The following is a 24,254-nucleotide window of genomic DNA, read 5'->3' as shown; positions in this document are numbered from 1 at the left end:
TTAAAAAAAATATTTTACAAAAATATTTAAATATTCAATTAATTTAAAATATCCACTTTTTTATAATAATATTCATAATTATTATTAATATTATTTTATATATATATATAATATATAGTTAATGTATTATATATAATTAATATATATATATATATATATAACATGATATAACACAAATGAAATAAGATTAAATAATATTAAAATTATTTAAAATTAATTATTACATAAATTTATCTAATACAAATTTACACAAAATATTTCATATTTCATATTTTATTATTTAATTATTTTTTAAAATAAAAGTAAATTTATAATCTTACATTTCATATATTAAAAAAGATTTTAAAATTCTTTACAAATTCCAATTAATTTTTCTCCCACATTCATTCTTAACATATTCCAATCAAACATTAAAAACCATAAACATTAAATTTCTTATATTCTTTCTTGATTGGATTGTGTAATTCAAAACTTAAACACACCATTCAGTTTAAAGTTCTTGATTGGATTCTACAATTCAAAACTTAAATGTCTACAAATTAAACAATCTAGAACAATAATTTAAAAATCAATTTTAATTTCCAGATTATATAATTCAAAAATTAATATTATTTTTTTATAAAAAGTATTTCCTAATTGTAGAATCAGATAATCCATAAATGTCTTTCAGCTGCAATCCAGAAATACCTTGAATCTTGCAGTTTGTTCCATGAGTCCACAACACAACATGTGGACAAAGAGGATGCAGGAAAAAACCATGGGAGTGCAAAACAAAATAACCGATTTCCACAAACAACAAACTATTTATTAACTTAAAACTTTGAACCAAAACCTATTTGACTATTTTCTTGTTGGAGGTGGGTTTGGGTGGGGAATAGCAGTATGAGAAAGGAAAAAAAGTGGCAAACTGATTTGTATTGCACATCCATTATATATATATATATTCTACAATTCTATATACCACAGTTTGACAGATAGCATAAAACTGATATATGTAGTCACACACTACACAAAAGTTAAGCCAACATGTACATGCAACCTCTCCCTCATCATTCAATAGCTTCCATTTGCATTCTTGCCACTTTTCCTAGATTTACCAGCCTGCAGGGTGATGATGGCACTGTTAGTCAGATACAAAAGATAGCATAAATATGTGGTATTAACCATTAACCAAGTTTTACACATGGAATACCTTGCTAAGCAGATTCTCAAATGCTTCAGTTCCATGCTCTTCAATGTACTTCTCCGCCGCAGTTAGCATGTCCTCTGGCTTCCCCAAAGAATCCTTTTTGCTTGGAACATACCAGATGTTAACGTTCTCAGTACTACTGACAAAGAAAGGTCTAACATAGTGCTCATAAACATAGGCTGCACCACTGAAGTAGGGAATCACCAACCAGCTGGTAAGGATCAGCTTTGCATATGACCAAATGGGAATCCTGTAGTAGATTCACACAATTAAACCACAGCTAGTTAGTATTTTCCCCAGCCTAATTCTTTCTCTATGTATAACCATGACATTGTAAATACATCATGAATGCAGATCTTACTAAATATAGTCAACTACACTAAGTACTTCTGAGGTTTTCTGAAATTATGCATACACTTCCTGCTTTTTCTACTCTATTAATTGTTGAAAAACCATTACACTGACAGTTTCGGTACATTACACTAACCCTAATAGTTTGAAAAACATTATCATGTGTATGTACACTCTTATTGATGAAGTTCATATGGATTTAATAAATATGTTAGTTTCATTCTCCATTTGGTGGGTTTCTTTCCCAAATGAGTTAGAAGCACACAATTATCAATCAATTGGAGAATGTGTAGAGAAACAAAAAGTGTTAAGAGAATGTGCTGTGCACTTCTCTACAAAGGTTTATATAATGCAGATAATGTACAGTACAGAGGAATTAAAGATCAGCCTACCTATTACAAAGTATATTCTCATTGTTGTTATATTGCCTATTAGTATAACTGCAATCCCTTTGCTTAAATGTTTATTATCATACAGAAATGCATTTTTTACAAGACTATTGCAATGGACAAGATAAGGCATAGATTTGTGCAGCTAAAGTAATCAGAACTCTCAAAGCAAAACCAAACACAAAATGAAATTCCATTTGTGTCTTGATCTCCATTTTCCATGTCAGACAGAACACAAATTGTAAATATTTAGATAAGATTGGAGACTACAGTTAACACTGTTACTTACACCACAAAAGGTAATAGTGTAGTATGAATTACATTGATGGTAAACTAAGCTACGATGACAACTAGTAACTAGTGACAAACACATCTCTTTCTTAAATAGTTATTATCATAACTTAGCTCCAAAATCAATAACATCCAAAATAGGTTACAGCCCTTGTGATAATAATCACCAGGAGTCAAAATCTGAGATTTCTCATCAAATTTATTGAGTACCCATATCAGGTTAAGTAAACAAGAAAACCCCCAAAATAACGATTCAAAGGCAAAGGCAAAATTACCATTCAAGAGCTTTGGCAAAAGTGAGTTCAAAGAGGGTGATCAAGGAATACAGAACCCAATAAGTGAGCCATTGCTGGTCATCAACAGGAGACTTGCTCTCAATTGCCCTAACCGAGGCATATCTGAGACATTATTCACCGAAATCAGAGACAACGAGCGACCAAAATCAGAACAAATAGAATATCAGAAAAAAGGGTTACCGGTGTTAGTTCCTAAAACATAAGAACATTCAAAGAATACACAGACCATGGATCAATAATTGCTTTCAGTTCCTATATTTTTTAAAATACTCAAACTTTATATAGTGATCAAATGTTTATTTTAGAGACTAAAATTTGAATATTTAAAAAAATACAAGGATGAAAATAAAACCACTTGCTTTAAAAAAAAAATAACAAAACCAAACTACAGAAAATATCCTAAGCTTTTAACATGTTTTGTGTGTACTTACAGAGGATACGCAAGACTAAGCACAGGCCTGCAAGAGAAACCCAATAGGCAAAGGTAACACCATCAGTTATGAGAAAAATAAAAACACACCGAACTTGAAAAATATTGTTAATTTGGTCATTGGGGTATGATTATGAAGCCCTGTGGCACATGATCAAAGTTCATTTTAGAAATAATTTCCAAGTAGTGTGTTTTACAGAGGGTAGGTGAGAGCAAGAAAAGTAGGAAAAAGAAGAATTTACCCAGCAAGAACATCAAAATTTTTCAGAACCACCTTCAGGAAACTTCCAGCTCCCATGTTGGATCCCTCTCTCTTCAAAGGACTGTGTCTGTATGAAACTAAACTGGTTTGTGTAGAGGTTTGTGTAGAGCTTTCACTTACGATTTGACACAAGGAGAGAGAACAAAGCAACAGGTAGAAAATTTGATGTGTTTCAGGTGAATCCCATCTCACCGTTGGATTATAAATCACTGGTTTTTATTCTTTTTAGAGAAAAATGTTATAACTTTTACAACTTTTGAACATCTCTATGTATAAAATAACTTTATTTTATATAACTTTCAAAAAGAAAATCTTGAAAATCTGTAATGTTTTTTTATGGAATATAAATAAGAAAATTAGTAAAATTTTCTTTAAGAATATTTAAAGTTTGGTTCATATATTCCGAAAGTTTGGTACGCGATGGTCGTCATGCCCTTGACGTGAGAGGCATCAAGTTGGTAGACAGGACCAGTTTCAAAAGTAATAGACATTATATAATAAATAGAAAGAGGAGATTACAACTGAAACTTCCATATACTCTTTTTCAATCCTATGTTTTTGGTAACATTTATAGAATATTCTTTTTTATACAAATAAATTATATAATAATTTTAAAACAAATGAAAAAGAGTTAGTATAACACTCCATTATCTATATTATATAACACTCTAAAATATTAAATATTATTAATTTAGAGATAAAATAAATAAATAATCACTATATATTGATTAAGTATTTATAAACTAAATAATTTTTTATATTTAAAATAATTTATTTTCTATTATTAATAAAAAATTATAAAATAATTTTTAAATTTATATTTAATATTAGTTATTAATATTTTAATTATTAATTTAAAATTAAAATTAGTTATTAATATTTTAATAATTAATTTAGAATAGTTAATAGTTAAAACAGTAAATTTAAAAATATTTTATAAATTTTTTATTGATGATAAAAATTATTTTAAATATAAATAATTTTTTAATTTATACAATAATATTTAATTTAGTTAATATAATAACTAATTATTTTTTATTTTTAAATTAGTTGATATTTAACTTAGTCAAAACATATTAATTTGGACTGTTCAAGTGAGATTTACTTAGATAAATGAAGAGATATATATTTCTTGCATCTAAATAATAAACATTTGAAAAAACGAAATGAACATAAACATGTCTAAGAAAAACTTATAACACGAAGTATACTAAACAAAACTCTTACTTCTTTTCAATTAGATTAAACTATAAACTTGTGTTTGTTCGACTAAATAAGATGTATGTAACAAAATTCAATATTTATTAAATTATATTTTATGTTAAACACTTAATTAAAATTATTGAAAAATAAGTTGAATTTTTTTATCAAAAAACAATAAAAAAATATATAAAAAGAAGAAAAATTACATAATAGTAGAAAAGAAAGATATAAAGAAAATAAAGAATACTAATAAAGTGTTTGAAATAGTAAAATATCTATGAATTATATTTCATAAGAAATATATAATCCAAATGTCTAAAATAATAAGTTAGGAAATACTTTTTCTTAATTTATATTTTGAAATAAAAAATTTACTGTAAACAATGGTTTAAGATAACATTTTTTTTTTGGGTCTGACACCTGAATTAAAAAGTTCATGTAAATATGTTTTTAATAGACTTAATTATATTTTCAATTTTTAAAAATTGAAGTTTAGTTTTTTTTTTCTGAAAAGAAAATCATTTTAATCTTTCAAATTCCAAAAAGAAAACAGTTTTAGTCCTTCTATCCATTAAAAAAGCGATTAAACCTTTTTAATATAATAAATCCAAATACACTTATTAATGACACGTAAAGCAACTAACATGCGAGTAGTTAGTGGTCTTGAATGTAAATTGGCATGTAAGAATATTAAATATTAACCGAAAAGTTATGAACACTAACAATACTTTAGGTCTCAATCAAGATTAAATACAAAATAAAGTCAAAATACACTTGTAATTGTGCTAACGTGACCATGTGGAGGTTCTCGAGTGTTCTATTTCGTTTTTGGATTTCTTGTTAATCAGTTTCTGTTATTAAATTATATAAACATTACAAATTCGTTTATACATGAACTACTTCATACATATAAACAAATTATGTATAAATTAATTTTATTTTTTTCTTTCATTGTTTTTAATTAAATGATATCATTTGATTCTAGTGTCTAAGTCGTGAAAGTGACGTAGATACTCCATCTATTTCTCAAGATCAATAAGGACAAACTACTTCTACTAAAATTCAAAATAGCAAAAATTGAGAATTCCTTTGCGTAATTGATCAATTCCTATATGATAAAAAAATGTGAAATTTATAAACAACAATTTTTATGATCTTCCAAAAAAATTCACATGCTTGAATATCTTACAACACAAAAATAATAAACGAAAGAATTTTATTTCATACATTTTAGATTAATACAAGTAGCTCTTAAACGAAACTATATTAGTAATTAAGACTCGTATAATAATGATTCTAAAATATTTAAGATTAAGAATTTCAAGATTCTATTATAACTAACTATTATGAAAGTAATTTATATGATAATCCGACTTTTTCCAACTATTACCCAAACACTTCTATGGATGTAAAAAAATATTACTATTCCAAATCAATAAAATTATACATCAAATCTCATGAGGAAACATTAAATAAAAGATCTTAACACTTTGAAAACATATACATATATAAGGTAACGAAAACTAATTATAATTTTAAGTCTATGAGATGATAAAAAAAAATGAGTGAAGAAGTAAACATAAGAGAAATTAAAGTACAAGTACCTAAAGCATTTACTCACTAAAAAGTGATAAGTAAATTTTCCAAAGATTGGATATTTAAAGACATAATAGAAGAACAAAAATTGTATACCCAAGGTAGGGAAATAGGAGAGGATGACAATATTATTATCTCAAGAATAATCTAATCATACTAGAGAACAACATTTCCAAGGCAAATACTTTTTTCATCCTCCCATTTTTTAACCTGCAATTTCACAATTAGGTGAAATGAATTAATTGTCCCGTTTGCACTTCTTTACTGCACTCACCGTCACTACTGTTATCATTTTCTTGCTTATGCACCATTTTCATTCATTGAACTTCGATTTATTACTACGCATCACTAATTCAACTTGCATTCATTCATTGAAATTCGATTTATTACTACATATCATAAAAACTTGATTTATGTATGAATATCTCTAATTTTTTAGAAAAAAAGTGTGATCCTATTCCATTCAAGAAGATTCTCTATTCATTATTTTATATTTCACGTACATTTTAATTTGCATTATTTATATTTCACAAAATTTTGGCAACATTTTATATTAGTCTTCAGGTAACAAAAAATGAAAGTTGTGATGTTAAGTCAACCACGAAAAAATAAGCATTTAAATATCAATACAAAATACAATGAACTCAAATTTAACAAAATATACATAATGTGATTATTTATATGTACTAATGAAAAAAATATTTATTCTTTCTAAATTGTCTAAATATACAATTCAAGTTCAATATATTGATTGTTATTATTATCTCTTTTTAATTTTTTAAACACAAGGAAACTTATCAATAATTCAAAATTGGGGGTAGTATTCAATATTTATATTGAATCTCAAACAAAAAAAATAAGGTTCACTTGATGCAACATATAACACAATACACATTGTCAAGGATCGAAAACCCTAGACCAAATAGCAAGGCATTCAACATATAACAATCAAAAATATCAAATCACAAGAAAACAGTATAAAAAAAATTATACTTATATTTGAACTAAATTCCAATCCTATAAATACAAAATTTCTACTAAAGTTCATTTAATTATAATTTTAATCTCATTTAAAACATCAATTTTAATTTTACTTTATTATTAATTTTATATTTCATCATACTTTGTTGGATGATTTTTTTTTCCAAAATACTAATTTGAATGTTAATATTGAACGTGTACCGTTAGGGGCCGAACTATCCCATGACACCTCGATATCCGGTACCAATCGACCACCATATGAAAAATACATTAAGATAAAAGGATATTAACACAAATTAAATCGTACAGAAAACTAGGTAATACACTTTTAATAATGGTATGTATGTTAATCTCGACCAAAAAAAAGGGTATGAAGGCCATATAAATAGGCATAACAACCAAAACAAATATACGTTATTATTATTGCATTTATTGCATCAACATACCGAACACTTACTTGAACGTCGAAAAACCTTTTGCACGTGCACTTTCGACCGAGTGTCGAATTCCAAACACTAGGATAAGAGTTTGAAGAAGAAAGAAGAGCACAATCGAAGGATTAACTTTTCAATCGATATAAAATACTTTCTTAACCCCTTAAACAAGAACCCCATTATACAAGAACAAAATTGAGAAGTTATTAAAATATATACACAAAACTAACCTCTAGTGCAGGTCCAACGAGTTTAGGATAGTTGTAGCGACTTGGTCTAACAAGATTTAGGGAGTGACGCAAATTGAAGAGCAACTGACCCGACGAGTTTGGGGAGTGGCTGTAGTGGTGCGATTCAACGATGTTTAACGACTATACTAGTGATGCAATTCGACAGGTTTAGGGAGCACAACTGGCTTCCAACGCTTTATTCGCAATGGTGGCAAAACATAATACCAGGGACTCTATTTAACTTGTTCACAGAAGGAGATCGACAATGGAAGAGACCACAACAAGACAACACAAAAGAGAAAACGACTTAACACTGTAGGAGACCACAACAACACGAACAACGATGTAGAATAGTGAAGATAAGAGACATCGACTAAACAAATGCGATGGAGAATAACAAAAGAGAAAGAAAGCATAAACAATAGCTTAGCTAAACGAATGATAATGGAACGTAATTGAAAATGAGACTTTCAAGAAATAAAACATATTACATCGGTCGGAACCATATAATTGATGTAATAACTGTAACGAAAATATTTTTTTTTTTAAAACATGCACACTATATCGGTGAGAATTATTAATTATTAACCAATGTTAAATATACGTATTACATTGGTTAAAATGTAAATCGATGGAATAGGTACTTTGTTTATTACATACTACCACCACACCCTATTTTACGCTGATTCTGAAACAAAGGTTGTAATATTTTACCATTAAAATTATATTTCGTATTAGTGCTTAAAACTAGTTTTTGTTAATAACAAAAAAAAATACTATCTTTATATATATATATATAAATAAAATATGGAAGCCAAATTTTAATATACTATTAAATTTTTTATCCAACTTATTTTATTTTTTTATTAAAGATTTATTTTAAGCCCTTCTAAAATTAGAGACATAGACCAATTAAAAATATCACAAAAACTTATATACCCTAGTCAACCTAATAGTGTTACATTTTAACTATATTACATAATTAAAATAACCAAACTATAAAATTATAACTATTATCACAATGCCTTCATAATTAGATCTAACATTATAATTAGATCTAACATGCACATAAGATAACAAGAATAAAATTGACCAAATCAAGAGTCCATTTTCTTTTCATAGAAATGTCATGAATTGAAGTTTGAGAGAAATAACTATCAAGACAAATAATAAATTAAATTATTAGTAAAATAATATTGTGAAGATTTATTCAATAAAATCTTGGAATCTTGTTTACAGGTTCCTAGATTGTCTACTAATTCCATAACATCAGGTGATATAAGACTGTCTGTCTTGATCAACACTTGTCTTCTTCTTTGAGTGAGTGTTTTTAGAACACTTGAAGATATCAATTTGTCTACCTACAAGAATTGTAACTTTTGTATTTTGTTATCAGGGTACGCACTGATAACAAACAGTTTTTAAAAATAATTTGAAAATCTTGAAAGTAAAAGAAAAATAATGTAAAGAATTATCATACTATTATTCCATCATCACAAACAGTTATCAATCACAATTTCTATCACCCTAATTCCAAATTTCTCCAGGGAGAAAGAATATACAAAAGCTGCTGAGCAACATTTCCATGAAAATGATCATATCAGTGGATCCATTTCCAGAAGTCTACACATTAGCATATTGTTAATTTGAAGTTGGTTGCTCTGCAAGTAACTGTAGAGGCCATGAATCCATTGGGGTGGGATACCTGGCATGTGGTTTACTGATAGTGGATGTGGGTTTTGAGGTGTTCTCTGCAATATTATGAGCTGATAAAGCACCTTTCCCATGATGATTACTTAAGGGGACAACCAAAACTGCATGTCCTTGCTGCACTGTTGATTCTGTGGTGGACAATTGGAGGCTCTCCCCTGGAAACTTTCTCATCTTTTCTGGTTGTGCAAATTCCATCTCAGAAGCTACATTCATCAGGTTAGGTCCACGTTGGGCTACTCTTGCTTTTATCTCACCTTCAAGTTTCTCAATTTGAGTTTTCAGAACACAATTCTCCTCCACCATCTCATTTTTCTCCATACTCACCTGCCCAATTAAGATAATACCATGAGTTCCTCACTGTAATTAATACCAGATTATAAATCAAATTCAGATAGAAAAAATGAGTGGAATCATAAATTGCAAATTTCTTTTGTCAATGAACATGGTCTATTAGTGTCTTAAGGTTTAGTCTGAGTATATATATATATATATATCCACACATGCAGGTAATCTCCATAGGTAAAAAAGTGAAGAAAAAGCTTGTGAAGAGCTTACATAGTGAGTCTCGGACAACAGAGATTCACTATCCTTTTTCAAGGACTGAATCTGACTGAACAAGTCTTTTAGCAATCTAATGGCTTCCCTCAATGTAGAAGCTTTTCCACTGCTCTGTTCACTAAGGTCTGTTACGTCCTCCCCAAAGAAAAACATAACCCCAAGCCCCAAAAGAAAAAGAAACAAAGCAGTACTAATATTAGATGGTGCAAAGTATCAAAGGTAACCTTATCTAAAAAAATCAAACATAAATACTGCATGGAGCAACCCAATTGCTAGTCAAGTTCAAATTGAACATAACAGAAATTTGAGACTCTGACATAAAATTAAAGTACTAAAATTTGAGATAGTGGTGACAGAAGATTAAGTTACCAAGTGTATCAGCAAGACCAAGAAAGAGTTCATTCAACTGTTCACGCTTCTCTCTCTCTCTTTCCGCCTTTCGAATTCTCTTGGGGACTTTTTCTTGTTTCTGTTTATTGGGACTCGACCTGCTTCACATCAAGCATAACCAAACTGAATATTCCTCATAATCTAAATATTTAAATGAATAATCCAAACTTAGATTAAAATTATTTGAAATAGTTTTCATTTTGAGATGTGAATATGAATCAAACAAAAAACCAGAAAACTTAGGAGGAACGAATACAGTGAATAATAAGAGAGGTATAAGAGCACTGAATCAATTATTCTATGAACTTTTTAAGAGCAACGAGTGTGTGAATAGAACCTCTAACCTCTTTCTTGATACATCTTGTGAATTGTTGAGCTTCTGAATAACAGTGGCAGAAGTATCAGATCCCATCATATGAATCTCAAAGAAGCTTTTTGTTACTTGCAATTGTTTGTGAAGGACAAGTTTGCTACAAATGACACACTTCCGAGATTTGGAATGAGTTAGATAATATTGTAAGAATGTGAGTGTGGCGAGAGGTCACCATTCACACCATGCACGTGGTTACCTCACGCTAGTTTGCTTCCACCACCATTCAAACTCATGCATAACTTTTTTTTTAAGTTATTTCTATTTATAAGATAATGTGGGGTTCTTAAACTATTTATTTTAAGTATAACATGCTTATATGCTTATTTGTAATCATTTATATAAATTTTAAATTAATAATTAATATGCTTATTTGTAATTATTTCTAAAATGATCTATCTTTCTTCAGTTAAAGTCTTGCTCATGAATATTTAGAATAATTAATTAATAATAAATGTAACACAAAATCGTGTGGCTTGCACAGTGATACATCCAAAAGCGCGTGTCAACCATACACTCATAACACCTCTTCACGTTCAAGTTAGCTACGTCAGTCAGCATTGTGTATTTACGTTAAAAGTATTAATAATATATTAAAAATATGCTGATAAAAAATATATTTTTAACACACTTTTACTATTATTTCAAATTTGCACAAATTCTTTCATTTTTTGAAATATAACTTATGAGAATTGAGTTTAATGAAAAAGAAATGTTATTTCATATTGTAATGAAGGATGAAAAATATTTATTACATATGAAACATTAAAGTATTACTCATTAAATAAAAAATGTGCCTATTGTATTCTGTCAAACTTACATTAATTGTACTCAATAATGATGTGTTGAAAAAAAAAATGCTAATAATGTATTTGTTCACTTTCTACCATTTTCTCCGTCTTGATATTATTTTTTCCAATATTCTATTGATAGAAACCACTTTTAAAAATAAAATTCATTGAAAGTATATCTTTGCATGTAAAAAACAGTTTTTTTAATAAAAAAAAGGTGAGTGGGTTAAGTGAGATCTTTGTTTTATATATTTTTTTTAAATTGGCTTCTAGCATATTTTTTTTAATTGGCAAAAAATAAATTAAAAAGAAAGGGAACATAAAGGGTGTTCTAACCTTATATAAAAAACATACCAAAGAGTTTCTCTAAGAATCCTACAACGACTACAAACCTAGACAAGAGTTTGGAATGGATATCTGACCTCCTTAACCACACAAATATCAACAATACGCTACTATGTTAAGGCAAATTCTTCCTACACCCAATCATTTTTAACTTGCACCCTACATATTTTTTTAAATTTCCGAAAATACCCTTTATTCTGAAAATAAAAATTTGAAATTGAAAATAATACATTATGGAAAAATAAATCCAGAAGAGGTTATTGTGTTTCGAAAATAAAAATTCGGAAACAAAAATCAAAATTCTATTCTAGATAAGAAAATATGGAATTGAAAATAATACATTTTGGAAAAAAGATTATTGTGTTCCAGAAATGAAAATTTGGAAACAAAAATCAAAAGCCCATTTCGGCTAAGAAAATCCGTAATACAAATAATTGTTCTGGAAAAAAAAATTGGAAACATATTCCGGAAAAGGGGATCCAAGAATAAATTTTTATATGTATCCCATTTTTTAAGGGCATTTTCATATTTTTACTGAAATCGGGTGCAATGATATGGTGTAGGAAGCAATTGTCCCATGTTAGTATAAGTAATTGCGCTTTGGGCCTAGTCTAAGAAAGAGAAAGACACCTTTTAAACCTTATTTTTTAACCAAGTCTACGACTGCACTTGAAACAGTAAGAATACTTCGCTTGCATCCACTTTTCCTTAATTAAAAACTATCTTATTCTCGTGTTTTCAAACGCACCAGATGATTGAGACTCACACTCCTTTCCACATCTTATTACCTTCTTTGCTCAACCAAGTACAGTGAAATTGTTCGAAGTAGTCCTTCAAAGGAAAATGGTTTACGGAGCTAACCCTTATCCATTTGTTACATAAATTCCAAAATAGCATTTGCGATCGGAAAAGATATCAATAGATGAGAAGTCGTTTCCTCCTCACTCCCACATAAAATGCACATGGAATCCACAAGATGAAACAACCTTCTAATCAATGCAAAATATTGTGCCAAGGATAAAGTTGACTTCTAGTATTATTTCTAATATTGTGTACTAAAGTTGTTATATATAGTAGTTGAAATGTGTTCTTCCATTCATTATTGAAAATGTAAGAATTAAAAAGTTACTATGATTTTGTTGAAAAAAATATAAATTCACAATTTCATGAAAACTTTATTGTACCTAACAAAATTTGATAATATTGTTGATAACAAAATTATAAACTCTCCTCAATATTCATATGAAATTCATTACTTTTATAAATAGGAAGTTAAATTATTTATATAAATTTGAACTACTTATATATTATAAAAATAACTCAAATATGCTTATTTTTATTAAAAAACAATTTTTAAAAAGCTAAATAGAAACAAACTCACTCCATGTTTACATTAAACAATATATAACTAGATTATAATGCAGATTATTTTTATACTATCAATTTATTCTAATTAATTTTAAAAGAATATGATTTTCTTATACTTGTTATTTCAAATGTTAAGGAATTAAAGTCATCCAATAGTATAACTTTGAAGGAAAAATTATAAACTAAAAACATTCTTCAAAACAATACAGCAAATTATTTTTCAGACATTGATAAATAGATTTATTTTGCATAATAAAAAGTTTAGAAATAATTATATAAGTGAGAAGCAATGTATTAATTGACACATTCAATTATATAAAATTACTTATAGAATTATGTTAACAATTCCAATAAATATTATTCCAGAATAAAAATGTTTTTCATAACTAAAATTATTAGAATTGAACTTAAAAAAAATTAATAATTTCTGAACAAAAATGAAGTAAATTGATTTAATAAGTATTGTTGACAGATTTATTTTATCATCATTTGAATCTGAAATATCCACCAAAATTAATTATGATAGAGAAATAATTTTATATTAAGAACTTGATCATATACCAACATATTGTACTAAGACTTGGTCATATACATACTTCAGTAAGAGATAAGATGTAATTTGGAATGACTTTTAATTCAGTAAGAGATAAGATAAACACAGTCTTCTGTAAACTAATGTTCTTTTATACATTAATGCATATTCTTACAGTCACTAAATGTAATGTATAAGATAATAACTTCAAGTTCTTGAGCATCCAAATTTGAATTTGCGAGAGTTCATTCTTCCATTTAGTGCAAGGGCAAGCACATCATATTCTTCAACGTACCATAGTTCAGATACCACTGCCTGGATATGCATGACAAAAGTTAAAAGTATATGTAAATAAAGTTTATATATATATATATATATATATATATATATAAGAAAATATTGTTGTTACTAGAAATTAGAACTATAAGTACAAACTATTAGATCATATTTAAATAACAATGATTAAGAGATATATCACTAATATTTAATCTTTATCAATTCCTACATAGATATATCAACCAGAAGATTATAAAAATTCCAATACCAACTGCTAACAAATATCAGATTTTCAATCATTTTTAACTGCAATTCCAGTTATTGCTACCCCCATTAAAAATAATCACAGACCTTGAATCCACGAATCTGACTGTTCAGCCGATTTACCAGTCCATGAAAAAATTGGACATCATCTGATGTATTAAGTTGTTCCTGCATATTAAAATGAAGTCATTCTTTACTATACTTTCTGTCCTCCTATGCATTTTATGTATGTCTTTCATTCATATCACTTGACACTTTTACCATGCTTCAAACATATTCTCAAACAAGAGAAGAATACATGCTTAAATCATGAAAAAATAAACTCCAAAACTTGATAAAGTGAGCTATGTTTGCATGTGAAGGAAAATCAAATTGATGTCAACTTGTTTATAGGTAATGGGCAATTGTGCTGATGTCATGTAACAGCTAACTCTAATAAATTTCATAATTACAGTAAATGAATATTACAGTAGGTGATGATGCTCTAGGTGGACCCAACAGCCTTGCAAATGACGTGTGGAGAATTGCAGCATCATACTACAGATGAAAATAACACATCATTAATCATCACAAGGTAACTCAATTTTAGTGGCATATATGACTTCAAGTTACCAAGTAACATGAGAAAACATAGGATATCATAAAAGAATTCTAAAGAGGAAATCTACAGGACATAAGATTTCAGACTCCGGGAAAGCCATGACTCCACTTTTAATTTAATTCCCATAGCTTCCAAATTTATATATGGAGGGAAAAGGTTCTAATTGCATCTTGAAATTCCACAATGTAGTTCAAATTAAAATCTTAGTAAATACACTTTAGCTGCACTGACATATATACATATATATACATATATATACATATATATATATATATACACATATATATATATATAGCAAAACTGAGTATTCAAACATGCTTACAAGTTGCTTCTCTGGTGCTCGTGGAAGTGCATTCTTCAAATTTGAACGAATGATTACGGGATCTGTCCCTGAGATGACCTACAAAATTAGCATAATTAGTCAGTCAAGGTTTGTGAATGTGTCAGAAATTTTAATACTAACACAACTTGACATAAAGAGTAATGGAAATATTTCTCCTCTTTCTATATACTGATTATGCACAGGTTGAAAGTTTCAACAATTGACTATGCTTTGCAGATTGGAATTAACCAAGAAAATATGAAACTTGATGTCACCAACTTAAATGTTTCCAGGAGTAAAACAAAGCCAAAATACTTCCCGAATCAGTAAACCTAAAAGTCTGAATGAACCATACAAGTAACTAAGAATGCCAAAATATTTCCTAAAATACAAGCATGCTTTAAACATTTTGACCAAGACTGGTATGATTGATTAGGGATAATCCTGTGAATCTTAATTTGAAGCATCTTCCAGGTTAGGGGGAGTCATTGAATTGAAAGAGTTTGGAAGATATCTTCATCTAGTAGGCAAACTTAATTACCTCGGCACTAGATCAGATATCACATGCATTTAATGTGGTTAGAAGGCCTCATGTGATAGTCATTGGAATGTTGTGATGCGCATCCTTCAATATATAAAGAATACAGCAGGTCGCAGGTTAATATGCAGATAAAAAAGGCAATTCCAAAATTGGTTTTTTACTATTTTGATACTGATTGCGCAGGATCACCATCAGATAGGAGGTCTACTTGTACATATTGTCTTCTCATTAGTAGGAACTTGATTTCTTGGAGGAGCAAGTGCTGGATCTGAGTATCAGGCTATGACAGCAGCTGCATGCGAGATTACTGGCTTAAAAAACTTCTCCATCATTTAAAATTTGGAGATACACAGATACTTGGATAATATATGACACTGAAGTTGTCATTCACATTGCATCAAACTCAGTCTTCCATGACTGGACTAGACACAAATTGATTGTCATTTTGTGAGAAAAAGGTGCTCTCTAGAGAAATCATCACTGACTTTGTCAACTCCAGTGACTAACTTGCAAACATGCTCACTTAATCCCAGAAGAGCTTTCATATTGACCACATTTGTAACAAGTTTGGCTCATATGACATATGCTCTAGCTTGAGGGGAGTGTAAAAGATATGATTTGATCTTAATTAAGGAAATGTGTAGAATGGATAATTAGGGATATTCTCCGTTATTAACCATTATCAGGTTTCCCTATATTATACTTTGAATAATTATAAATTTAGTATTTACATGTGTGATTAAAAACAAAATTCATAACAGGAAACCTCTTCAACAAGTGTCATGGACAATGAAACAAATACTTTAGATTATGGAAAACAACCTGCCAACAACCCAGGAGCACTCCAGTTGAAGTCAAAACAACTCTATCCAAAACAATTTTCAAAGGGCAGAGTTTTGAAACGACAGCTTTCACAGAGGATGCTTCAGCTTCTATCTGACACAAAAATGATTCCCATGAGCTTACTCATCAGCATACTTCAAGATGGAACAAAGGCATCCATAATTGAAGTATACCTCTTCTTTGGTGGCAAGTACAGGAACAATATGGTGGGAGGCATGGAACATGCTAAAATGGTAGAGACTAGAGTTCTGAAACCAGATTGCTAATTGACAGACATGTAAACATTCCAATAAAATAAAAACAAGATGAAGAAGGTTGAAGCAGCAGACGAATGCTTAAAGTTAAACATTTTGACCAGTACACGAATTTGAATTCTGATATTGGTTGATCCAATAACAGCTTACCTTTATCAAAGTATGGATTAAAAATATTTTTGACAGCCTCCCTGTGTCATGCAAATCGTGCATGTGTTATATGAATGTCATATTGCATGGCATAAAGTAATAAACATATTTAATCAAAGAAGATACATACGGTAATAAAGAAAGATATGTGAAACTGAAGATCATCATTTCTACAGTCATTATTTACAAATGTGATATGCAAATTCTCCATTACAAGGAAAGCAAAACAAAAAATGGATATTCTCAAACTTTAACTTAATGACGTTTTAGTATGAAGCAATTTTATACCATATCTTAGAAAATGAAATTAAGCTTAACTCAACATTGCAAAACTGACTTGTAAGGTAAGATTTGCATCTACTTATATACTATAATTTGATCATATCTCTAGTTGATGCGGAATCTCCAACACACCCTCTCACGCTAGAATTGGACATCTCAAGTATGAGAATAAATATTTTTGAGTGATCTGATAACAGCTCGATACTAAGTGACATGATAAGCCCAACAACCATGTTAGGATAGGCTTTGATACCATCTTAGAAAGTGAGCTTTAAGCTAACTCAATATTATAAATTCAATAGTAGAGTCAGGTTTGCACTCACTTATATATTACAATTCAATAACACCATCAATCTATAAAATTCCACAATTTACTTATTGATTTTTAAAGAGATATCTATTAGAGTGCTGGAGAGAGAAGGAGAAAAAGTAAAAATTGAAAGAAGATATTTGTTTGTATTACACACAATTGATTTACATGAGTCTCTTTAGAGCAAAGAGAAAGGTATAACTCTCACAAAGACATTTGGAAAGCCTAATTAATTGAATAACCAACAACATAACTACTAACAAACTAAGAGAAAGCTACGACACCCCTCTCCCATCAAACACAAGGTTGACGATGATTTGCAAAAAGAGCAACCACATTGTGTTTGTCCCTTATGAACATGAAATGAGTAGGAGAAAAGGGTTTGGTGAGAGCATCAACTCACTTAACTTGAGCTGAAACATGTGGAACAAAGAGACATTTTGATGGAACTTCCTCTCTTACAAAGAAGAGATCAATTTCCATATCCTTGGTTCTAGCAAGACAGACCCGGATTGTGAGATAGAGTCATTGCACTCTAATTATCATAGTAAATGGCAAGAGGACCATGTGATATTCCAAATTCTTTAAAGAGAATTTAAATTCACAAGATTCCAGTTGTCTTTTGAGCAAGACTTTGATACTATGCTTTAGTACTAAACCTTGCTTCAATTGTCTGTTTCTTAGATCACAAAGAAATGAGATTTGGTCTAAAAATATGGCAGCACCATAAGTTGATCTTCGATCATCAAGGTTAGTAGTCTAAAATGCATCACAAAAAACTTGCATAGAAAAGAGAGATGCAAAGGGCATTGAAGTGAGATGAAGACCATGTAGAAGAGTCCCCTCGAGATATTTGAGAATATGCTTTTAGCATTTGAATGAGATTCAAGATGTTCATCCATAGATTGAGAAACTTTGTTCATTGCATAGTTGATCTAAAGACAAGTTATAGTAGGCATGTTGAGGTGCACTAACTATAGATTCATATAAGGTTGCATCAGTGTTATCAGATTTTAGTTATGACGGCGCCATGGTGGAAGGCGGTGGCGGATTTTGTGACCACCGCCACAACAAGGCGGTGGCGATGCAGATTTTCCATGGCGACCACTTTTGGCATCTCGGAGTGCTAACGAAAAGCGGAAATATCCAAAAAAGCAGAGAAAGAGACAATGGCAGCAGCGGCGACGCACGCTGACGACGAAGCATGTAAGGATAGGAGGAGATGAAGCCAACAAGACTAACTCCCCTTTGAATCGTCTTCTTTATCAAAGAAATCTTTTTGATGTCTTCAAGCATCAAATCTATACAATGGGAGCACAAGGAGTCCAATAAAGATTAGGTCTTTTTGCTTTCAGTAATTTACCAACAAAGACATAATTACTACCATTATTTGTGATAACTTGAACCACATTTTCTTCTCCAATCTCCTACACAAGGGTATCAAGCATCTCAAAGAGCTTTTCTCCTATCTTAACAAATTTAGAACCATCAATCGACTTGACAAACATTGTCCCTGCAAGAGAGCTCACCAAAAAGTTAATCAAACATCGTTGCTTCTGATCAATCCATACATTTGACATGATAGAACAACCATGCCTGCTCCATTGCAATTTATGATCTTCAAGAACTTTTTGGTGTACTCAACTTCCTTGTTGAGGAGTGAAACTCTAATCTCATGATAGGAAGGAGTTGGAAAATTTGGTCTATAAGCACCTACAACATCAATCATATCTTGAAAACTCTTCAATCTTACAAGATTGAATGACAAGCCCACTTCATACCAAAATCGAGCAATATATTAATGAATTTATGCCTTTAAGTTCTTGTCACTGTGTCACATGTTTCTTTAATACTAGTTTGCCTGAGTTGTTCTCTCTTTCTCTTCTCTATTGCAACATTTGGATTTCTAAAAAACACATCCATTGGTTCTTTTTTCCACCACCATTTCTCTCCCTATCATTACTGGCAGAGGATATTTCAACTTTATCTTCACTTTCAATATTATCATGCCGCACCATCATCATATACAGGATTAACGAAAGAAGTGACTGCTTTTTCTTTCAATAATTTTCGAAGCTCTTATCTCACATTTTTGAGATTCTTTGTGCAAGCAACAACATTGTCTTTTTTTGTCATCAAATGTTCTTTGGCCCTAGTAACTCCCCCTTTCATAATTTTCCCACAGTAGTTATAAACCGTTGTATTTAAATTTGTTTCATCCAATGGATGACAATGTTTCCAGCCTGGATCACTTCTGTGGGATGTTCTTGAGGTATCTTGTTCATTGGCCATTATGCTGGAAAATAAGAATATTTTTCTAGAAATAATTATATTGGGAGTGAAAAAGAAAAAGAAAAAAATAACAAGTGAAAAAAAAAATCACTTGAACAGTGGAGACAGTTGGCGGTAGTGGACAGTGGTAGCAAGGAGAAATAATCAAAGAAGGTGTTTTCTCCGCTTTCCGTTAGCACTCCAAGATGCCAAAAACGGCCACCATGGGCTGCCATGAAAAATCTGCATTGCCACCGCCTTCCGCCATGGCACCGCCATAACCAAAATCTGATAACACTGATGAATAGTAGCAAAGTGTCCACCATGGCCATGACCACGACCTGTATAACCAAATTTTGTTCACCAAAAAAAAAGAGGAACCACAAAAATTAGTGACATGAGCTTTTGCATCTTTATTTTTCACATTCAGAGTTATCGCACCAATAGTTTTTCTATCATTCTGCAAAACTGAATTTGACACTAGCGCTTGAGTCAGATTAAAAGAAGTAGAATCAAGAACAACTTTCTTGCGATACTTTTGAAGACAAGACTCGTGTACAAGAAGAGGTTAAAATTCTTCAATAGGAAGAGGTTCAAACTTACTATCAATAATAGATTCATAGTCTTGAGGCAAACCTTCTAGAATCACATCAATTTGAAGAGAAATAGGATCTCCCGTAGAGGCAAGACAATCAACCAACAATTTCATTCATAGGAAAAATTTCGCAGTTGAACAATTTTTAAGAGACATGGAACAAAGTTCAATGCAAAGTTGTCGCACTCTCGCTTTTGATTGTTTGTGAAAATACACATGCTCTTTATCCCAAACCTGATAGGAATAAGCATTTCCAAGAACATGAAATAAAAAAGGTTGTAGATTCTAACCATGTCAATAGCATTTGATCTTGTGGTTCCTAAGTACCATACGCTGGATTGATTTTTTCCAATGTCATAATTCACTTCATAAAGAAATTGGAGCAAAACCACCAAGTGTTGAAGATGACACATGGCTCCACTTGTTGCCGCCAAAGCACGAAGTTGGAATCATCTAGATTCTCTAAAATCTTCACAAAGGCAGCAGAGGAAGAGAAAGGCAGAGGATTTTCAGCCATAAAGGACCTTGAAGCTCTTGGTGCCATATTAGAGTTCTTGAGAGAGAGAATAAGAGAACCAAAACAGAAAGATATCTATTTGTATTGCACATGGCTGATGTATAGGAGTCTCTTTCTATAGAGCAAAGAGAAAGGTATAACAGCCGTAGTGACAGCTGGCAACCCTAACTGACAGCATAACTAACTAACAAAAAGCTACAACACACAATATCAATGCTTGATTCTTCCAAACACTGCAAGTGATCAATTTTGCCTTATAGCACAGTATTCATTGTGATACGTCAAGGTTTGTCTATTAAGCATATTATAGTTAGAAAGAACTGTTTGTTCCTTGGTAAAGTTGTAGTAAAAAGAGGAGAGCAGGCACAAGAAATTCTGGTCTTAAATAGTTGAAAACAAAAAATACAGGAAAGACAATGATTACAGACATGGCATATGGCCTAGCTTCTTTGATCAATATTGACTAAATTATTCATGGCAGTAGACTTTGAAGCTTGAAGGGTATATTCCACGGAGAAGTATGTGTTTCTGAAACAGTAAAATGACTTGGACAAAAATCTTGGAGATGAAACATGTAATTTACCGAAAAAAGGGGGCCATGGTGTCCTATACAAGGAGATTTTCAACCCTAAAATAAAATAGCTATGGTCACTTAGTCCTAGTGAATTATTGAGTATTTTAAAAAATGGTCCGTTCAATAGTAATAGAACATACACCAATACATAAAAAATCTTGATGTAAAAATGTAAAAGGAAAAGAACCAGAGCTGTAAGGATACACGCATGAGCTCAGAAAGAGATTGTATGCTTAAGATACAATGCATATTTAAAATTCCAAGAAAACTTAAATCTTATTTATACTTATGAATACAGAAAGTGTTATACTATGAACCCTATGGATGGTTTGTCAGTGATATGCAAGTTTTCAATAAATTCAAATAAAATAATTTACCAGAGACAGATAGATGGTACAGCCTATATCAGATAAAGAGAAAAACAATTTTGAAGTAACTATCAAAGCTAAGCAGTAGTATAACCATCTAATTCAAAACCATGGCCAAATTCAGAAGAAAAAAATGCATCTTCAACTAAGCATAGATGCATGAAATGATCATCAATGAAATCCAGGAGTCAAATTATTAAAGCTTACGCGATAGGTAAAGAGAATTCAGTGCTCAAATACAATACATTAGCTCGCACCGGAGGATTTGCAGGCTGCACATGGAAAATAATCATTAGTTGCTGCCCAAACAACTCCATGAAACAGAGCCTAAATTGTTGTCAGATGTTACCTTCAGAACAGGTGCAACATATCCATCCTTCAGTGTGAATATATCTGAAAGAGACAATGACTGAGAGGTTTCACCATGTTTCAGGAAAGCAGCTCCATGCTCATCCAGATCTCTACTCATCTTGTCATACAACTTTGATCTTTGCTCCGTGTTAGACTTTGGAGAATCTAAGACAGACCCTTTTTAATTTAGTAACTAAATCCCATATATCTCCGTCAAAATCAATTTTTGAATAAAACCCACCTCCAAGGCAACATCTTTACACGGAGGTATTACGTTAAAGCCAAAGAACAAACTGTAAAAGTTCAAACTTGTCTCGGAAAGGCCAAATAATGAGCAATTTGACAAACGAAAAATATGACCCAAATGAAGAAACTCTAGAGAATTGTCACAAAAGTAAATCTACCATAAAATGTAAACATAAACAAAACATAACAACCAACCTAATTGAACCTGATGTAAAAAAAAGTTTGAAAATTGATTGGTAAAAGGGAGATAATAAGAAAAGCAACATTACCTAAAGAAGTAGATGAAAAAGTTTGTGATGAGTTGTGAAGGGCCATTCTGAACAAGGTGAAGAAGCAGACGGCACAGATGAGCCAGATCAAAGCCACCCTTTTGGAATGATTCAAGTTCACAGTCTTACCCGTCATAATTTTGTATACCACAGAATACCAAAGTGCAACTGAGCGACTACAATCCCAACCAAATCAGAATCAGTGTCCTCCCCACCCATTACCGTATTCCAACTATATCAAACTTAGCATTTTTTTTTTCACCCAATTTCTTAATCAATATTTATATTATATTTTTTATAATAATAATGTCTCATTCGTGACTGAATGTTCTTATCACTTGTCATTGTAATGGTTCCTACTAGGAAGATGAGACCTAGAGAACTATTGAGTGACTCATTCTTTCTCTTTCCTACTAGGTGGTCAATTCACCGTCTTGCTTCTCTCTCCTTCTCTTGCCAACTGGGGTGTTGATACAATTGTCAATGGTCGTCGTACGACATCAGGATCCTCATGGTCTTGAAGGTTTTCACTAGAATGTTTATCGAACTTTCTTGGTCTACCAGAGTTTTCTTGTATTGGAATACTAGTGCATGAAGACTTTTTCTTTCCAAATTACAAGTTAATTAGGTAGAGATCCACTAATCATGGAATTCTATCATTATATAATTGTGTACAATAATTATGTATAATTTGATAATTATTATTTCCTTAATAAGACATTTTGATTTATTTGCTATGTTGTTTCAAACTTTATGCAATTATAATTTTTTATATATATTTATTATTGAATGTAATAAAAAGTATTATTTTAACATCAAATTATATCACATTATTGATAATATCATGTTTATTTTTAAGTTTTATCATTTAAAAAAAATATTTAATAAATATTTGGATGCGTACAAATGTGAATATAAATATTTTCATTATTGTATTGGAATGAAGATGAAACACAAATATATATTTTCTCTCTCCAAATTACAAGCTAATTAGGTAGAGATCTATTAATCATTGGTTTGTATCATTATTAAATTAATTGCATATAATTGCGTACAATAGTTGCATACAATAATTGCGTATAATTTTGTAATTATTACTTCTTTAATAAAACATTTTTTATTTATTTGCTATGTTGTTTCAAAATTTATGCAATTATAATTTATTTATATATTTATTCTTGAATATAATAATGGTAAATCGGTCTATATCGACTGATATTACCATGGGGTCATTCTGGCGATAATTCACGCCTATGAAATCATCGTCCATGAAGGTGATTGGTGGCATTCTCGACCGGAATGTCAATGTGTTCACTTGGTGTACAACCCGAAGATGCTTCTTTCGGGCACTATTAGTGCTTCCCCCTCCGGTGAAACGACTGGCTATCATATTAATCACCTCTTGGTTGCCCTTTCTTTCATCCTCCCAAGGACGTTTATCTCTTCGTGGAGGATCATCTCTTCTGGGTCGTCGGTCGTCCCTGCGATATCGACATCCTTA

The 24,254-nt window shown here is 30.6% G+C and overlaps 3 protein-coding genes across 7 annotated transcripts; all 3 read right to left on the bottom strand.

Annotated features, from left to right (window-relative positions):
- Positions 1 to 883: 883 nt before the first annotated feature.
- LOC137822603 (HVA22-like protein a) lies at positions 884 to 3,581 on the bottom strand. The gene is made up of 5 exons (XM_068627512.2): positions 3,189 to 3,581; positions 2,948 to 2,974; positions 2,496 to 2,618; positions 1,193 to 1,439; positions 884 to 1,101 (listed from the first exon to the last, which is right to left on the bottom strand). The coding sequence occupies exons 1-5, from the start codon at positions 3,242 to 3,244 to the stop codon at positions 1,054 to 1,056; spliced, it is 501 nt and encodes a 166-aa protein (XP_068483613.1). The 5' UTR covers positions 3,245 to 3,581; the 3' UTR covers positions 884 to 1,053.
- Positions 3,582 to 9,111: 5,530 nt separating this feature from the next.
- On the bottom strand, positions 9,112 to 10,923 carry LOC137822783 (transcription factor bHLH47). Its single transcript, XM_068627779.2, has 4 exons — positions 10,658 to 10,923; positions 10,293 to 10,411; positions 9,921 to 10,048; positions 9,112 to 9,689 (listed from the first exon to the last, which is right to left on the bottom strand). The coding sequence occupies exons 1-4, from the start codon at positions 10,726 to 10,728 to the stop codon at positions 9,294 to 9,296; spliced, it is 714 nt and encodes a 237-aa protein (XP_068483880.1). The 5' UTR covers positions 10,729 to 10,923; the 3' UTR covers positions 9,112 to 9,293.
- A 2,798-nt stretch (positions 10,924 to 13,721) lies between these two features.
- Positions 13,722 to 22,990, bottom strand: LOC137821212 (uncharacterized). Of its 5 annotated transcripts, none has more exons than XR_016515665.1 (10): positions 22,754 to 22,990; positions 22,237 to 22,403; positions 22,095 to 22,159; positions 16,971 to 17,011; positions 16,740 to 16,828; positions 16,546 to 16,655; positions 15,183 to 15,260; positions 14,728 to 14,796; positions 14,347 to 14,427; positions 13,722 to 14,034 (listed from the first exon to the last, which is right to left on the bottom strand). XR_016515665.1 is itself a non-coding variant. In XM_068625691.2 (10 exons), the coding sequence occupies exons 1-10, from the start codon at positions 22,887 to 22,889 to the stop codon at positions 13,927 to 13,929; spliced, it is 948 nt and encodes a 315-aa protein (XP_068481792.1). In that variant the 5' UTR covers positions 22,890 to 22,990; the 3' UTR covers positions 13,722 to 13,926. The 5 variants fall into 5 exon arrangements, 3 of the variants coding, with proteins under 3 accessions (XP_068481792.1, XP_068481793.1, XP_090151615.1); XM_068625691.2 differs by having other exon boundaries at positions 16,546 to 16,659; XM_068625692.2 differs by lacking the exon at positions 22,754 to 22,990 and adding an exon at positions 22,480 to 22,537 and having other exon boundaries at positions 16,546 to 16,659.
- Between the last annotated feature and the right edge of the window lie 1,264 nt (positions 22,991 to 24,254).

The sequence above is a fragment of the Phaseolus vulgaris genome, chromosome 9 (assembly GCF_051622355.1).
Source record: "Phaseolus vulgaris cultivar YP4 chromosome 9, ASM5162235v1, whole genome shotgun sequence".
In the NCBI taxonomy this organism is placed as follows: Eukaryota; Viridiplantae; Streptophyta; class Magnoliopsida; order Fabales; family Fabaceae; genus Phaseolus; species Phaseolus vulgaris.
The sequence above is the reverse complement of the archived record's forward strand: the minus strand, read 5'-3'. Positions and strand labels throughout refer to the sequence as shown.

Excerpts from the sequence above, each read along its gene's own strand:
- LOC137822603 (XM_068627512.2), bottom strand. The coding sequence starts at position 3,244 with ATGGGAGCTGGAAGTTTCCTGAAGGTGGTTCTGAAAAATTTTGATGTT. Across the intron at positions 2,619-2,947 it reads CTTAGTCTTGCGTATCCTCT|ATATGCCTCGGTTAGGGCAA; the intron begins GTAAGTACACAC and ends ATAATGTCTCAG. Across the intron at positions 1,102-1,192 it reads TTGAGAATCTGCTTAGCAAG|GCTGGTAAATCTAGGAAAAG; the intron begins GTATTCCATGTG and ends ATCACCCTGCAG.
- LOC137822783 (XM_068627779.2), bottom strand. The coding sequence starts at position 10,728 with ATGATGGGATCTGATACTTCTGCCACTGTTATTCAGAAGCTCAACAAT. Across the intron at positions 10,049-10,292 it reads TGGTCTTGCTGATACACTTG|ACCTTAGTGAACAGAGCAGT; the intron begins GTAACTTAATCT and ends AGGACGTAACAG. Across the intron at positions 9,690-9,920 it reads TGTTGTCCGAGACTCACTAT|GTGAGTATGGAGAAAAATGA; the intron begins GTAAGCTCTTCA and ends TTAATTGGGCAG.
- LOC137821212 (XM_068625691.2), bottom strand. The coding sequence starts at position 22,889 with ATGACGGGTAAGACTGTGAACTTGAATCATTCCAAAAGGGTGGCTTTG. Across the intron at positions 14,428-14,727 it reads CTAGAGCATCATCACCTACT|GAACAACTTAATACATCAGA; the intron begins GTAATATTCATT and ends TTTAATATGCAG. Across the intron at positions 14,035-14,346 it reads GTCAGATTCGTGGATTCAAG|GCAGTGGTATCTGAACTATG; the intron begins GTCTGTGATTAT and ends ATGCATATCCAG.